The sequence below is a fragment of the Ambystoma mexicanum genome, chromosome 13, assembly GCF_040938575.1.
Source record: "Ambystoma mexicanum isolate Mex_15411 chromosome 13, UKY_AmexF1_1, whole genome shotgun sequence".
Lineage (NCBI taxonomy): Eukaryota > Metazoa > Chordata > Amphibia > Caudata > Ambystomatidae > Ambystoma > Ambystoma mexicanum.
This window is the reverse complement of record NC_090938.1, coordinates 222132919-222150417: the sequence shown is the minus strand read 5'-3', so window position 1 is coordinate 222150417 and position 17499 is coordinate 222132919. Positions and strand designations below refer to the sequence as shown.

Sequence of the window (17499 nt, the reverse complement as noted above, 5' to 3'; positions counted from 1 at the left end):
TGCTTCATTTTTATGATAAAATCCTTGATGAACAGTGCTCCCACTATACCCCCTTTATCCTTCATTCCGCCACTGCACCCAACTACGCCCAATCATGCCCTATGGTTTCCTCCTGTCTCATCTTGCTTTGTTTGGGGACACAGTCAATATTTTGCCCAAAAAGGTGTTATTATTTTGTCACACTATCACATTTTTGATTTTGCATGACATGGAAACTGTAGAGCACCTTTTCTGTGAACACCAGATTGCAGTATGTTGGCAAACAAAAATTGATAACAGATGCAAGCAAACGGTTAGTTACTAAATCTAACAAAGGCTATAAGCAAACAAGATTTAAATATTATATTTATTCAAACTGTTTAAATGCCTGGGTTTCAACATCTATGTCCTCCAAAAAAATCCTCTAAAAGGCTCCCATGGGAAGCTTCAAGGACCGTTTCTACAAAGTAGATGTTGCTGCTGCGCTGTATTCTTTATTTCCTCATGTCATATATTCATGTGACTTTTTCTTTAGGCATCTGAGAATTTGGCCAACCATCTCTGGACCATTTCCATCTGTGTCGATTCCCATAGAAATATGCCTCCCTGAAGTGGAGGCAACACCCCTGACTGGGCAATGGTTGTGATCTGTACAGTGATTACACAACCTGCCATTAAAGGTCTAGCTGGAGGAGAAATGGGTGTCGGTTGTGAATTCCAAAAGCCCCAAGATCCTCCCTGAGGGGATATTATTGATGATCTTTCCCTGAAGACACTGGGAACCCTCTATACAGATCCTGGAGGTATTATGGAGAAGCACAGAACCAGGTAGAAAACACCTGGCACAAAAACCTAAAGTTATTATTTGACTTTGGGATCAGACTTCAAAGATACGATGCGTGAGAACCAAGTCACAAGAAGGTCTGTCGGCACACATGGAACCATGGAGCAAGCCAGAGGAAAAAGAGTAGCGTGTTGCGAGTCAGAAGGCGGATTCAGACACCCTGAGGACATGTTTCACGTGGTTTTAATAAAGGAAAATTATAAGGTGGAGGAGCAGCCCATAAAGGAAATATTGTACGCGGAGCGCAGCATGGAGCAGGCGTGGGGACAGAAGTGGTTTGCAGTGGTTAATGGTGGGGCGGCAGTGGGAAAGATAAGTTTAATATCGGCCTGCCTTTACATACATGTGAAGCTCTCGTGGCAGGTGAGCCTCCCACCTACCCTCCAATGTCCATTGTTTGGTGTTCTCCTACCAGGCTTTCTGCATAAAAAAAAGCACACATAAACTTGTCTGTTCGGATTCTACCCATCAGCTTACCAGCTATATCAATGGCGACCTGCAGCCCTGGGTCCTCCTAATACACCTTTGACATTGTGTGACTCTGCCTACCCCTGGTCTGTGGCTTTTTTCACCCTCGGTCTTCTGCTCCTCATTACAACGCTAGTCGGAGTGGCTCAGAGACACAGGCAGGCGGGGCTTGGGCCATGGGGGCAGAGATGGACTAAAGAAGCTCTCTAAGCTGTCAGGCGTTTCTGGCCCCACCCTACGCGCATTCCATCGCTGAGCCCATATGAGTGGAAGGAGTGGGCTAACTGGTAGAGGTCATTGACTTGGCACAGGGGCTCGGGCCCAATGGACGTTTGCACCCCGGCCTCCTCCTCTTTCTTTTTTGGGGGTCAACGAAGAGAGTGATTCTTTTTCTTTTCTCAAATTGGAGGACCAATGGTACAAACCATAAGTCTGTGCTCCAAGAGGTTTTAGGTCTACTTATCATTCCTCCTCATTATATTGACAGCGGGTCCTAATTTATATTTTTATATTTCTACATATCTTCTGCAGCCCCTATTTATAGGTGCATGCTTACCTTGTAGACTTGCGCCTATAGTAACGTGTTCAAACCTATATGTATATACTTTTTAAATTGACTTTTAAGGTTGAAGGGTCTATTTTTAGCCTTATTGTAAGCATCTTGTTCTAATTATTGAGGTATTTATTCATTTTAACTAAAGTTCTCATATTTTCTTAAGCCTTTTTTTAACTCTGGTACAGGTACATAGGGGTTGTGCAATACTTAAGCAATATGACCCGAGCAGCGGGGGAATTACCGACTCGGGTAATGCCCCGGGGCCCATAGTTAAGGTTATAGCTTAATGAAGGCACCCGGGCATTACACCCCCCCTAACCCACACCCCCAACACACTCCCACTCAAACCCCAACACACCCCAACCCCCCTACTTAACTTTCTTTCCGATGCGCTGTGTCCCTGCGACGCTGGTTCCCTTTCACTTCCGTGATCAGGGTGCAGCGCTGCATGGTCCTTTTCTTATCTTTTTTTTTTAACTTTTTGTTGGTGAGCTGCAGGGGTGTCCCCTGCAACCCCCGCTCACCATACTCACATTTCCGCCCACTTTCTCTCTCGACCATCACTTTCTTCTTTTTTTCCATTCTTTCCCGCCTTCCTGCACCACAGAAAGGAGCGAAAAAACGGCAAATGGGCCTCGCTTATGGTTTATTTTGGTTGCAAATTGAAGCTTAGAGAGTGAAGCAGCATTGCGATGGGTAAGTGCAAACATGACAAAATGGGAGGAGTGCAGACACTAAGGAGAACATTTGTATTATATTGTTTTCAAGAGTGTAAGTTTCAAAGAAACTCAATTACCATGCATTAGGGAGACATAACCGGGCAAATAGTTCTTCGGCAACGAATGTGCACAAGGCGTCTTTCTTCTTCTCCTCAGAGCAATGAAACAGGTCTCAAAGGAGAAAGGTCTGATGGCATTCGTGCCCCTTTCTTTGCTGCTTCATCACTGAGTGCGTCTTTAGGAATAATTGTACATTCTTCCGACCACAGAGTGCCATCAACTTCCTGCTGCTCTAACAAATTAGCGAATTTAATGGGGTTCCTAATGCCATTGCTGGTAGTATGACCTGCTTTCTATTGGTTCTCCTGGGATATTTTGTTGTCTTTGTATCCTTAATTGAAGGGCTGTTTGCATGATTTGTTGAAAGTGATTGAAATATGGAATGGCGGTGAGATATCCGAGAAACCTTAACAGCTTGGCGTGTGGTTAGTCAGCAGGGGACGCCTCGTTCCTCATTATGGCGCCCGTAGACAGCCGTCTGCAAAACCATGGATACTCTTCAGGGTATGATGTTCCATGAAATGTTACTTTCACATCTTTCCTTGCCTTTGTATGTGTCTGTGAAATGTCCATGAGCCCATTAGGACTGATCCCTTGAGCATCTTTGTGGTAATGGGATTGCTTGTATAGTGTTATCGCCCGAACGTTCAACCTCCTCAAGTAACACTGTCATTTAGAACATAACATATCTATGAATTAGAACCACTGCAGAATACAGTGTTTGCCTGTACAGATTTTAAGGCCTTGCTCACGTTGCAATACCAGTACTGTTAATCCGTGCATGCTTTCTACAGTTTTAGTGCAAGGAGTTGGAAATATTTAATTATTGTCAAGTGTGATGAATAAAAATGGATGGACCTGGTTAGAGGGGACATGGAGACTCTGGGGGCATGGAAGCCACACGCTACATGAAGTGACACCTGGAGTTAGTAAATGGGGGGCCGGGGTGGTCCCCACACTCCACACACATTCCCTAACCTTCTCTAGCAGGGAGCTGCGGGAGAAATTTGGGAACAGAGACTGGGGCAAAGGGAGGATGTTGGTCTAGCCCATCAGAGATTCGTGGACTGCAGCAGCAGAGAAACAATTGAAACAGAATTCACACAGTGGAGTGGATGACCCACTCGCAAACCCAGCTACAGGGTTGTACAACTCCAGGCCTGGAGTGCCAGAATCCTGACAGGTTTTCAGGATAGCACTCATTTGTGAGCAAGATTGAGCAGACATTTAGAATCATTGTATGCACGTTTATCTCATGAATATTAATGAGTGGGTTCCTGAAAACCAGGCATGGATCCGGCTCTCATGGCCTTGGGTTGGACAACCCAGCAGGATCGTGGGTAAGCAGCTAGAGAATCTGTTGTCACTAGAAAGGAGATGCCTATCATGGGTTTCCAACAAATAAGGGCTCAACACCCAGATGCACGTTAGGTCTGAGGGAAGCTGCTCACAGGTAGTGACATAATTTCTGATGCAGAGCTGCATTGGCATCCTGACCGCACCGCCTTAAAATAAATCATCTGATTGAATGTAATGTTCTTAAATTAGTAATACAAACAGAGTGGTTTAAATTGAAATATCATGTAAGGAATGTTAAATATAGCAAGACCAAATGGCATACTGAAAAACAAAATGATCCGATGCAAAGGAACTTCTCTGTTTATGCTGTCAGGCGGGGGTGTTGCTAGGTCCGGAAAAGATCCCGGGCTATGCTAATGTAGGGACTCGGGGCTAGCTAGCCTTTTGCCTGCAGCCCCTGAGCTTCCATCTGGGGCTACAACCAAAGGGCTATAGCCCCCCATCCCTCCATCCCCAAGCCCTCATAAGCAATGCCTCTGCTGTCACGTAAAAAGGGAGTGTAATGAACTGTGCGATTTTATCATTCTACAAGGAAATGATGGACACAAGTTATTTGGGGGTTTGTGGAAAAGGGAAAATTGCAAGAGGCACAGAATAAGTTCTCGTGCAATATTTTAGACCTCAAGGTGGCATCCTATTTTGCCCACTCTGAATTAGGAATGGGTTTTTTGAGTGATTTAATTGGTATGCAAAAATTGTTGTTCTGGGTTACTGTTTGGAATCAAAATGAAACTGTGTTCACAAACGAGTTACTAAAAGATGGTTGCAGAAGCTCTTTGTGAGTAAAATACCCTGGCTGAACTATGTAAGAAAATATTGGTATGAACAATTGGTTCTCAAGCCCCGGATAGCATCACCTTACGTTCCAAAAATATATGAAGCGGAAACTAGAATACAATGAGATCGGAACGTGAATTTACAGTAAGGGACAAGGTTAGCACACACACACACACACACATACTGCTGGCACTGCAAACACCACCTTCAGAATCCCTAAAATGGGTGACCTCAAAGCATCATAGATCAGTCCTAACTCGGTTTAGATTAGGATTGTTACCCTTGAGTGTCTAAGGCTGTGAAACTCTCATGTACTTTCTGCTAGTTGGTTCTTTATATACAGACATCCGCAGGGACCCAATAGTACAAATATTTAAGAAACATGATTGGACCATAGACTGGACCTAGTACACCTTTTAACTTTGCCTGATAGACTTACCTGTGTCGCATTGGTTAGATTTTTAATATTGGCATTAAGGAGGAAAGAAACTATTTTAAAGGTCATAGGTAATTTGATTCTGGAAGTTTTCTGTAGTAATTGTAAACTGTTATAATCTTGTATTTTTTTAAATGCCATAGATTGTACAATTTGTATACATTTGAACTGTGTTGCATTTATGTGCATTTACACATGGATGTAATCTGACATAAAGCTCTCTTGACTGACTGGCCGACTGATACTTGGGACACAATATACCTCATGTAGATTGCATGTACTGTGAATCTAATATATGAACTTTGTTGGACCTAAACTCTATTGTTGCGCAATTGTCTGTCTGGAAACCAGAAATGTACGCATCCATATCCGTCACTTTTATCAAGCATAAGGGACACATCTGTGTTGATCAACGATAAAGGCATGTGCTCAAAATAGGCCATAAAGAAGCTAAAATGAGTAGCCTGGTCCTATGCTTGTTAATTGTTTGGAAGGCCACCCTCGTAAAAGATTGATTAACGCATTGGTAGTGATTAATGGCAACTTCCAATTAGCATATGTGTAGAAAATCCTGACTTCCGACCTGGCAGAGAATTATGCCCCCATGAAGAATTTGCGTGGGGTCCGTTAAATTAGCCTATTAAAATATACCTTCTTTTAATGTATTAGTGCTAATAAAAATACATGTACACTTAAAATAAAACTTAAACAAAAAAAAGGCAGATGTCTCGTTGATACTAAGGGCAAGCATCATGTACTTGAAGCTAAATTGCACAGTAGATTGTGCCCGAATAATGTATTTAAACACGTGTCTGGGGTTGCTTTTGGTACTCTTGTTCAAAGGAGAATTGCCTAGCATTTCGGTGCTGGACTGCTCTAGTGGACAGGACAAAGATTGATGTGTAAATGGATATTTCCCTTATGTGAAAGGTACAGTGAGCTAAAATGTGGCTGCGGACTCTCGAGTGGGCACTTTCCCATAGCACATAATCAGTGTTTGTTCTCGCCGTGGGGCGCCCGTACCTCCTTTTTTAACTATAAACTAAAGTTTCTCAACTGTCTAGTGTCTCAAGTGTTCGACATCACAGCAAACAGGGTCACATTTATTTTCATATTTGTAGACTGGGCCTGCCTGACAGATTTAACCACGCCGATTGGCCAATAACAACGTTACCTTTCTCAACTACTTTTTGGAGTGTTTTATGTCTTTACTCCATTTTTCTACTTTTCTTTGCATGAAATCTTCGTATTTTCATTCTTTCTTTGAGATTGGAAGAAGGGTGGACAGTGTAGGATGGAAATAAAGTGAAATGATTGCACAGGTTCTGGGACATGGGGAATATCCGCAATGTTGCCACCACAGCTTCTCTGCCACCTGTGAACAAGTGGCAGGGAGATTGAAAGCGTGTTTGTTTCGTATGAGAAATCACCTCTGCAAATGTAAATCTGGGCAAAAAAAGAGGAATAGAACATACATTAAAACATGTATTGGCAAGCTCACCCTGGGTTAGGGGCAATGAAGGATTTTTATAAAGGCACATTTGCCCTGGAAAGAGCGGTCCCTGAAGACTTATGTTTGAAAAAACATATTGGCATCAGGTCGGGAGGTTCAACCAATCGGGTTGCTCGGATCACAGGCTGAAGCCCCCCGATCTCTGGCCGTGTTCCTGATGGCTGCTCCACTCAACCCGCCATCTTTCCCAACCTCCCTTCCCTTCCCCTTCGATCTCTCGTCCCGTCCCACCCCTACTTACCTGATTTGTTTGGCATCTGCGCCCCCACCTCTGCTGTCACTCCATGTCCCTGCTGGCCACTATGGAAATGGAAGAGGGGCTCTGTATAGAGCCCCACCTTCTAGATCCATGGTGGCCATCTTAACTGGCAGTGCCTTCCGTTCATTGAAACAAAATACATTGCTCTTAGCACCCTGGGTTTCTGGAATTTAAACCGGGGTGCTAATAGCAATAACACCCGGTCCAGTCCAGCGGGCCGGATCAGGTGTCATTGCTATATTAAAGGCTCAGTTATACCTAGCATATGTCGAAGTGTGCTGGTAACATGAAGATGCTATAAGCAGACACAAAATATGCACAACCTTTCTCAACAGACAAGTGTAAATTTTTTAAAAATTTGATTTCATAATTTATTACAAACTTTTATGAAATCCACTTAAAACTTTACTAAATTAAATACAATTTCATCCAAACGTCCCTGCCACACCCTCCCATCTCGAAAAAAAGAAAGCAAGTTCAAAAACGAACACAATCTTTGATCTTACATCACCCTTAGTTTACATGTGAAACACTTCCTTCAGAAACTGTATTGAAGCAAAAATCATAGGAAAATCTTCACCACCCATAAGGCGAAACTAGAAGATTTTGCCCTCCACACATTGCCTTTTTTCTATACAGTCTCCCAGGTGCTTGGTTCTGATTTCCGTCAGTCCCCTACAACATGTCAAAACATGCAGCAGTGTTTCTACTTGACCATCAGATCTAAAGAACAACAAGTTTTCACATTCGTTTTGCCATATATCTTAGGGATTTCGTTAGTAGGGAACAGGTTAAATCTTAATGAACCGGGTCCTGTACCAAGGGGATGGAAAGAGCTTTAAATATTGCTGCCTTCTTCCATAGGCCTTGATATCATTACCAAGAGCTAATTGCATCCGGTGAGTGTTTCTATCGTCTGGTGTTCTAATCCAATCCTGCTCCCAAATTTTTATTTTTATTCTATCAGGATTGGTCGTTTCGACCTCGATGTTTGAGTCTAGCGATTCTATCAAAGCTCTACAACAGCCCTCCCACTGTCTAAAAATACCAGGTGCCATCTTTCCCATCTCTTTGCTAAGAATTTCGAATTGGGAAGCAGGGGGCACCGAAAAACATTTGCGGAATAGACATAACGAATTCCAGACCGTTTATGCATATGGTGAAATAAAGCCTAGCTCGTAGCTTTCTCCAAAAGATGCCTTCTAACGATGCCCACACCTTATAACATGTGAAGAGAAACCCCTCTGCATCACAAACAAGACCGGAGACACCTTAGCCTCAAAGAAAGGGATTGATGGTTCTAATGAGAATTTTCGAAATCTCCTGTGAAGCAAAATTGCTTGCGAAGTGAGCATGGAGGCTTTTTTTTTTTTGAGCCTGGGCCCATCATCCCTCATGTCATTAACGTGGGCCCCCAGATATATCAGTGCCGGAGTTTTTGTTAAGGAGATCTTTTCCATAAAGCATTTATGTTCAGACCTGCCCTTCTTATTTATAATACCAAATGCCATAATTTTGGTTGTCTTTGGATTGATTTCTAGGCCATTAGCCCTCATGAATAGCAGCAGTGCATTCAGGCTTTGCTGGAGTCCAATTGGGGACTGGTCCAGATGGTCAAGGTCATCGGCAAATAGCAGCCTACTGATATTATGTTTGCCAATTTTCAGTGGAAAGGCGTTCACCCCTTCCAGAGTAGATGCTAGGTCTGACATACGTGGGCAACCTTGCTGTAGCCCCCTTTGAGTAGTAATGGAATCAGATAGGAGACCTTGCGCATTAAGCCTACTTTTGATGTTAGTGTCTGTATATAGCAATCTAATTGCAGCTAACAGGGACACCGGCCAACTCCACACCTCCATTTTTCTCCAGAACAATTCCCTCTCTACACTGTCAAATGCCCTTTAAGGTCTATAACGCCCATTTAAATGTGTGTCTCTTTTTCGATGGGGATGTTTAATAGAAACAAGTTCAGGTACGTCCCTACTCCCTTTGTAAATCCTGTTTGTCTGGGGTCGGATCTACCTGATGCCATTATCCAATTCTGCAGATGAGTTAGCAGAACCCCCCCTAAAGGATCTTCCCCATTACATATAGGAGGGCAATAGTTCTCAGGATCTGCCCTATTGCCTCATTTGGGGATTGGGACAATCACTGCAGACTGCCACGATTTGGGAATTGTCTCATTCCGAATAATCTGTTTAAAGAGGGAGCACATGAGAGCCGAGAGCCTCCCATTCTTCTGGCACTTGCTTTGCTAATTAATGTCAACAAATCACCATCATCAAAGGTCAAGGAGCAACCTCCCCCCTTTACTCTTCGTGTAAGTGTATATGTGATTTTTACAAAAATAGATCTGCGTGCATACCACCTACTTTTTACAGGTGGTTTGAGTTGAGAGTTCTTGGGATATCTCTGTGGAGAATGGTGGTTTGTGGGCAAACACAGTGAAATGATGCACTGGTCAGGACTGGTGTTATATAAATGGGTTGAAGAGTGTAGCATTGTTGTTTAATGTATTTTGGGAGTGATACTCAATTTCCATGTGTAGTTGCCTTAATTGGTAGGCATTATCAAATCATAGACATTGATCAACAGACGAAATCGGGCCCTGGTATTGATTTAGGAGAATATTATTTATTTAAACCCCTTAATGCACACACACTAATAAATCTGAGACTGCATGCATCAGCACAATAGCAAAGCAGTATTGAAATGTCAATCTCTCCTCACTTACCTAACCCATCCCCCTCTCTTTCAGATCTGCTAGTACCTAGGTACCGTTAAAATGGCAGCAGTGTATGGTGCATGGCCAGGAGTGTAGCTCAGAGGCACTTCACTTGTCTTATGGGAAACAAGACAATGCGTTGCAGTACAGCTTAAGTAACCGGGCCACCGCTTAGAGGCTTAACTCCGGCATGAAGTGCTATATATATATATATATATATATATCAGAAATACAGCCTAATACAACATAACTTGGACAGACTTCCAATTGAATTCTTCCACTACTGAGATGGCCTTACACTCTTTTCTTTCTTTCTTTCTTTCTTTCTTTCTTTCTTTCTTTCTTTCTTTCTTTCTTTCTTTCTTTCTTTCTTTCTTTCTTTCTTTCTTTCTTTCTTTCTTTCTTTCTTTCTTTCTTTCTTTCTTTCTTTCTTTCTTTCTTTCTTTCTTTCTTTCTTTCTTTCTTTCTTTCTTTCTTTCTTTCTTTCTTTCTTTCTTTCTTCTTTCTTTCTTTCTCTCTTTCTTTCTCTCTTTCTTTCTTTCTTCTTTCTTTCTTTCTCTCTTTCTTTCTTTCTTTCTCTCTTTCTTTCTTTCTCTCTTTCTTTCTCTTTCTTTTTCTTTCTCTTTCTTTCTCTTTCTTTCTCTTTCTTTCTCTCCTTATTTCTCTCATTCTTCCCTTCTTTCTTTCTAGTCTTACTACACTAATTGCATCCTGGAACTGTCAGAAATATTTGTCTCTCTCCCTTGAATTGTGGGCCTTGTTCTCTCTCTTGTTCCATCTCTTCAGTGCTTCAGTCAGTCCAGAAGATTTCGTTCAACAAGAGAAAAGGTTTGCAGTCTTGTAGGTCTATTTGTAATGATAACCAGATGTCGGGGCTCCTCTCTGTTGCTCATGTTCTTTATGGTTGTTTTAAGAGTCCATGTTGTTGTTGGTCTCGCCAACCTCCAGTCCCCTGCCAGATCCTGTAGACATTGCTGGAACAGGAGAAGATAGTTACATTATCAAAAAGGCACGCGGATTTGCATCTGTCCTGACAGAGGAGCTACAGAGTGCCTTCTCACCACTCTTCCTTAGGGCTCTGATGTTTACCCTCTGAACCTCCTCTCTACTCCTTTCCTATTTTGGTGCTGACCCTCCTTGTACCACATGCTTGCTCCTCACCCACCATGGAATTAGCTGCCGCTGATCAGGGTCATACTAGCCCCTGCTTTGGGCAATGCATGCCCTCTTATTCCTTTTTGCTTTTGCTAGTTACCACCTAACTAGCGCTGAGTGCTCACACTCACCTCCCAACATCACCTGATGTCTTCATCTGACCATTTGCTGTTTTCTTCATCTGACCACCTCTGCTACCACCACACCCATGGTCAGCATTTGCAGCGTTTCCAGATTGTAAATATAGTTTCTGAGATCAGGGCTTTCATTTTGTACAGCATTTAATGGGGAGGGGGGGTGGCATTGCTCTGTGTGAGGATAGATCTATTTGGATCAGGACCATTAGCTTTTTTGCACAGCATGTGATGGCCTCCTGATCAGTGGCATCTCTTTTACAATGTATACAAGTCTAATTCACAAATCTTATGATATCCAATTGCAAGTACATTATTCTGTTTAGTGAAATTATAGATATTCCATCACTATTCACTGTAGACCCCCGTCCTCTCTTAGGTTTGTGAATATGATTTATCTACTTAGTGGTCATATACTGCATGCATTTTGTTTTTTAATCTAATGATTAAAGACTTGTTCTGATAAAATACAAAATAATGTAGCATGAAACCAATTTGGCACACCACACACTTTTAGACTACATTGTAAAGCAGTGGAAATAAAACAATTAGTTATTTTATTTGCAGATGTTTTTTCTTCATTCAAAATTCATTCTTTGTTTCATCATTCAGAGAAATCACATGTAACCCACTACTGTGTGAGCTAACATAATTTAAAACACATTCCAAATTCTCCTAGATAATAAACAAGCAATAGTGAAATGCACTAGCATTTATTCTGTGCCCGAGATCCCCATAGGTGTCAATAAGCCAAGAAGTCTCTCGCAGAGAATGTAAATGATGTTTGATTGATGAGAAATGTTTGTTGTTTCTATGGAAACAGAGTAAGAAATGGCAGGAATAGTATGCACACACTTTTCAATAAAGACAATAAAACATTCAAACTGGGAGGAGAAAGGAGACCAAGATTCAACCTGCCAATAAATAACACTGCTAAAAGGATGAATGAGTATAATATTCCAGAAACACAACTAATAGTCTTTTGAACTTATGAAAATGTCCTGACCTTTTAAACAGTATCAAATGAATTATTGACGCCTATAGTGAATCCTCTATGTCAGGGCTATAAATATCTGGCCCTCATGGGACAACAGATTGTCAGATTTTCAGGATATCCACCCTGAGTGTTCATGAGATTATATTTGCATTCACCAGATCCAAATAGGAAGTCATTTGCTCAGTTAGTGGCTTTTATAAAAATCCAGTTTTGATGCAATGTTAAGGGCAATATTTGTAGAACAGTCATACACATCTTACATTTCTTTAGTCTCCCAAATCATGTAAAATTGCCTTAAAGAGGAATTATCTACAGCCTTTGCAAAACCATCCAACTGTGTGTCCACTTTGAGCAATGTGATTTTACTCTTTGCTCTCCATGTCAAACCATTACTAGGATGAGCCCAGAAAATGGATAACTCAAGTAGTGAGCAACTCTAATGCATGTAAAAAGTCAATTCTGGTGATCAAGGATGTGAAAGCCTTTCATCATCTTGCTTGTCTCTTTTTCATTTCTACTCCTTGTTTGACAATTATGAGCGGGATTGTCTTCTTTACAACCACTGTAAAAATGCATTTCCCATAACAGACACTGACATCAACCCCACTCTTCAGACACAGGCCTTAGGTCAAGACTAGGACAACCATAATACAGAGACCATTGCAATCGACTTGGTCCCATTTAAGTCCACCCTTGTCCGACACCGGGGTGAGCTCCTTATTTCTATCACAATGCCATGGTCACTCTGCACTTAGTGTGCATGCAGTATTCTGGGTGTAAATCACATTCACTTATGTAACTCCTAATATGTAAATCTGTTTTGTGAACTGATTGGTTCCTATGATTATTTTTGAATCAATGAATAGTTTTCTATATCAAAATATGGAATGTAAAACAACCAAAAAATGAATGTGAAACAAATGCAAAAATATCTACAACAAATGTTTTTTTTCGTAAAAATGTTAAGAAATTGATTATTTGATCCCAAATGTCAAAGAGCACCTACCACCTATAATTTAATATCATGACTGTGGGCCATCTGTCACAAACCCCTAGATTTATCCTGGGCCTCTTGAAGGCATAGTACCCAGCCCCTCGAAAGCCACCTCTCTCACTCACCTTTACCATTTTCATATGGCAGGATGCAACCCGTTCTTTCCCACCCAACCATTAACCATTTCAAAAAGTGATGTGATTTTACCAACCCGAATTCCAGAGTGGTCCATTTCATTGCAACTATAATACCAAAAAACACAGAATTATTATTTTTTAATTTGGGGGCATACCCCGACCATCATTTTTCCAATCTTATAACGCCACCCCAACACCACCCTGACTCATTTTAACCCGTTATCCCATTTAATATTCTCTGTGTTTTTCAGTGCTCTGTACTTCACTGAAATGTATCACTGTTTTGTTTTCAGTAAAATGAATGGGTACTTTTGAAAACCTTGCAGCCTGCAATTTCATTCAGGATTCATTTCCGAGGGTTGAATAATCTTACCTTTTATACTTTTGTAGTGTACATTTTGGTATAAAAAATGTTCACTAGATTACTAAAATTTTAAAAAATGACATGAGCTAACGTATTTCAAATAACCAGTGGAAATTATGTCAACCGGACAATACTTTGATAATTTGCTTTGCAGGCTGCATTGACTTGGTTTGCTGCATTTAGCCTCATCCAAATATTATGCAAATATTTATGTTGCCAGGATGATCCAGGAGGAGAAAGAATCCACAGAGCTCCGGGCTGAACAGATTGAACACCGGGTCAGTAGTGGTAGCATGGACGGTCTGAATCTCACCCAGCACCGGAAAAGAACCTCAATCCCCACATCATTGACGGCACTCTCTTTAGCCAGCCCTTCTCCATCGGTCAGCGGCCAATCAACACCCAAACATTTCTCACGTGGCTCCAGCCACGACCTGGATCGAATGGGAATCATGACACTGGTAAGTTAATATCAGCTGGCTCTGTGCAGAAAATCTTCACTTCCTCTAGTCCTCTGATGTCACTTCCTGTTTCTGGAATTGAAGGCAGTTACGCAAATGGAGGACAACTTTCATAAGAGTAGTGCTTACAGAAACATCAAAAATATAATAAAGGGAAATAGTTTTGGATTGGAAAATTGACAAACCAAACATGGATAATAAGAAACGTATTTTATTTTTGTCAAACCTTGACTTCTTTAATGTAAAAAGAATATGCAGAAATCAAGTTGTTCCACGTACTGCCCAACACATCCTGGGCTTGTTATTCAACATCCCGTTGGATGCTAAGATATTAAGGCCTTTACTTTTGAGTTTTAAAACAATACTTCAGACCCTATAACACACAGTTTTCTGTTGAGAGGGCAAGCTGGAAATTGTAAGTAATGACCTGCGGCCTTTTGGCAATATGCCTCCTATTAGCACATTAGACAATGTATTGTTCTGCGTTGAAACTCCATGAAGCCCCCAATGGTCTGTTATCCACAAAGTAAGGACTGGATAAAGCTACTTCTTATGACACGGGACCGACAGGCAACTCTCTACAGAATGTATGAAGCATATATGTTTCCTGATGAAGTACCTAGAAATGGTGATGTCATCCAGGATGTGATGTTGTGAAGGTTCAGAGGGGAACTACACTTGGGAAAGTAATAGATTGCAAACAGTTATTTTATGCCTGTATCTACCTTGCATTGCACAATACATAATTTGGAGGACGGGGGACTGTGGCATTGAATGAGAGCAAATCAAGCAAATTATCGCATGGAGCAGTTCTATCGTTATTATATTTCATATGATCTTCGCAAACTCCTTTGGTTGGATGTGAGTATAGTCTTCTTTTGTCTGTTAAGTCTCTAAGACATTGCGAGGAGTTACTCAGGATTCTTATGTACAGTAGAAGTGGCGTCTTCTTATCGACTTCACAGATTCACTGCTGTGTTACTCAGAGTCTACAGGAGTTCTCCATAGGTGAATGACTGAACCAATACATGCCCCTCATACTAGTTCATCAGTATTGGGGTCTTATGAGGCTACCGGCGTAGAGGTTAAACACTCAAGATGTTTTGTATTGCTGTAAAACGAACTCGCCCAACTTCAGTGGAACTTTTCCATAGAGAGAAGTGCTATTTATGGATCTCCTATTCGAGGTTTCTGTGACCAACCTTTGCCTCGCCAGATGTTTTGCATTATAACTCCCATAATCCCTAGCCAGTTTACTCAATGGGGCAGCATGGGAGTCGTAGTCCAAAACATCTGGAGATCTGCAGTTTGCACACCCCTGTCTTATTTTGATTGTGCATAAAATGAATGAACGTTCATGTGTTACTTCTGTGCTCATTAAAAACAGTACCATAATTAATTGTCTGAACCTATGAAGGACACCCTTTGGTCCTTATCAATAACCCAACATGTTTCCGACTGGTTAATCTGGTAACTTCAGGGTGACGCATAAATAAAATAAATGTACTCTAATTTTCAGATAAAAAACGAACACTGTTTCATACAATACTACTACCAGTATACTCATTGTTTCTGTATAGAAATGTTCTTACCAGTCCAGCAATGACTTTCGAATGCTCTCTTGAGTGGGGTTAAGAAGGATCACAGAAATTGGCAGGGAAGTATTATGAAACCAGGATTAACATGCCAAGGTATCGGACAACGTAAATATCAAGAGGGTGCAGAGTAATGGAAACTGGGGTTTGCAAGAAAATGGGTAGAATAAAATGAATGCAGGAAATAAGTTTGTTTAGTATGCCTTATGTGTACATTCGAAAATAGTAAACATTTTAAAAAATACAGTTTAAGGGTGATCTTTGCATCAACGCTCTTTCAAAACTGTGAAAACTTTGTGAGTGTGAACAGGATACCTGCCCCATTTGCTACAACTGTACATCAAGTTTTTCTGAAGACATTTTCGAGTTTTTTTTTTCTCTAGAAATTCCTCCGTTAAGTAACAAAATCTCTCTCCTGCCCATGGTCAGGAGGAGCAGTTACATAACAAGGGCATTTGATTAGCAAACTCCTTTCTCTTCTGACTCAAATGGCAACAATAGTAAGATATATTTCTGGTGATGCTTTACAGCTCAGTGGATTGTTTACCCAACAGTAGCCTTAAATATCCAGGCATGAATGTAAGTAGGTTAATTAGTATCGTGTGTGTAGTCTGTAGGAATGGGACTTGCCTTAGGGCACTGCTGTCTTATGGCCCCAGGTCACATATGACACCAGCGGTTGTCCTGGATATTTAACTTGGTTAGCTTGATAGTCTGGGATTTGTAGTTTCATTTTCACATTTTAAGAATGGGCCTAAAAGACCCTGCATTATAAAGGGCTCTTGGCTAACAATCCAGGCCTGGATTAGGGTGTTGCACATAGCATGGAGCGTCTTGCCAACCATGTCAGAGTGGTTCGCAATTCCAAAGGGGCCCTTTCATCTGCCAATGCATGTAGTAGACCATGTTAGCAACTTAATTGCAGCCCTTCTAATCCTGAAATCCATTTGACTTCATCCCATTTCGCAATGTAGCACTTTATTTGTCTTTTCATCTTGTCACAGTCCCCTTGACATCCAATATTCCGAAGATTTATAAGCAAGGTCGCAACTGGTGGCATCTGTTCACGTACCAGAAAGGTTATGGATTTGTACAGAAAGTGCCATCATCCATATGAATTGAGAACAGCTCAGAGAATCAGAAATTGCAAGCAGTCTGTTGTACAGACTTGGTGAATATGTTACTGAACTAACTCTTATTTGCATTTTTTTTCTATATGCATTCAGCCAAGCGACTTAAGGAAGCATCGGAGGAAAGTGCTTGTAAGTTTCCCTCTTTTCTTGGTCTTCTATTGTATGTTTGTCAAATCCGCGAGTAGCATACTTCTCTTGGGGTGAAGTGCTCTATGTCACTAGTAAGTGTAAAGGTGCTTTTTGATATGTATAACGGCACTTGGTAAATTGATTTTAGAGACAAAAAAATAAACACTTTTCTAGTAGTAGTTTCATGTGACATATATCATTTAACATTAGTAACTGGTGAGGGTCAATGAGCTTGTAACAAGCGAGCAATCTCATTCGCCCTCGCCAGGTCGTTACCAGCCCAACAAAGCCTTTGTCTGGCCGGTGGCAGTTGTGATCTGGCCACCATGGAACAGGAGAAGGGACTATGTGTAGTCCCTTCTGCACCATTTCCTGGCAGCCATCTTTTTGTTTACTTTTTACAATGGCCGCCATGGAAAGGGAGAAGGGACTATGTGTAATCCCTTCTCCCCCTTCCATGGTGGCCATCTTTTTTGTTTACTTTTTTATTTGTTGTTCAGTGGCCTCCTTGGAATGTGAGGAGTGACTAATGCCCGCTCCCCACATCTCAGGTTGTATTGCTTATTTACTTTTAAATAAATTATAAGAAGACCACAAAGTATCTTGGTTTGGAAAATGTTATTACATGTTATTATGAATATAAGTGCAAGGTGATTTTAAAAAAAGTCTGGGGACAAAATAAATAGGATTAATTTCGTACAACTT

General features: G+C 41.3%; 1 protein-coding gene across 3 annotated transcripts in view; it reads left to right on the top strand.

Moving 5' to 3' along the window:
- The window catches only part of PPFIA4 (PTPRF interacting protein alpha 4), a 3167227-nt gene that overhangs the window by 1589636 nt on the left and 1560092 nt on the right, over nucleotides 1-17499 (top strand). For all 3 annotated transcript variants that reach the window (XM_069633679.1, XM_069633678.1, XM_069633680.1), the window contains 2 exons: nucleotides 13697-13937; nucleotides 16759-16794. In XM_069633679.1, coding sequence (XP_069489780.1) covers nucleotides 13697-13937; nucleotides 16759-16794 — 277 coding nt within the window. The remainder of the gene's footprint in view (nucleotides 1-13696; nucleotides 13938-16758; nucleotides 16795-17499) is intronic.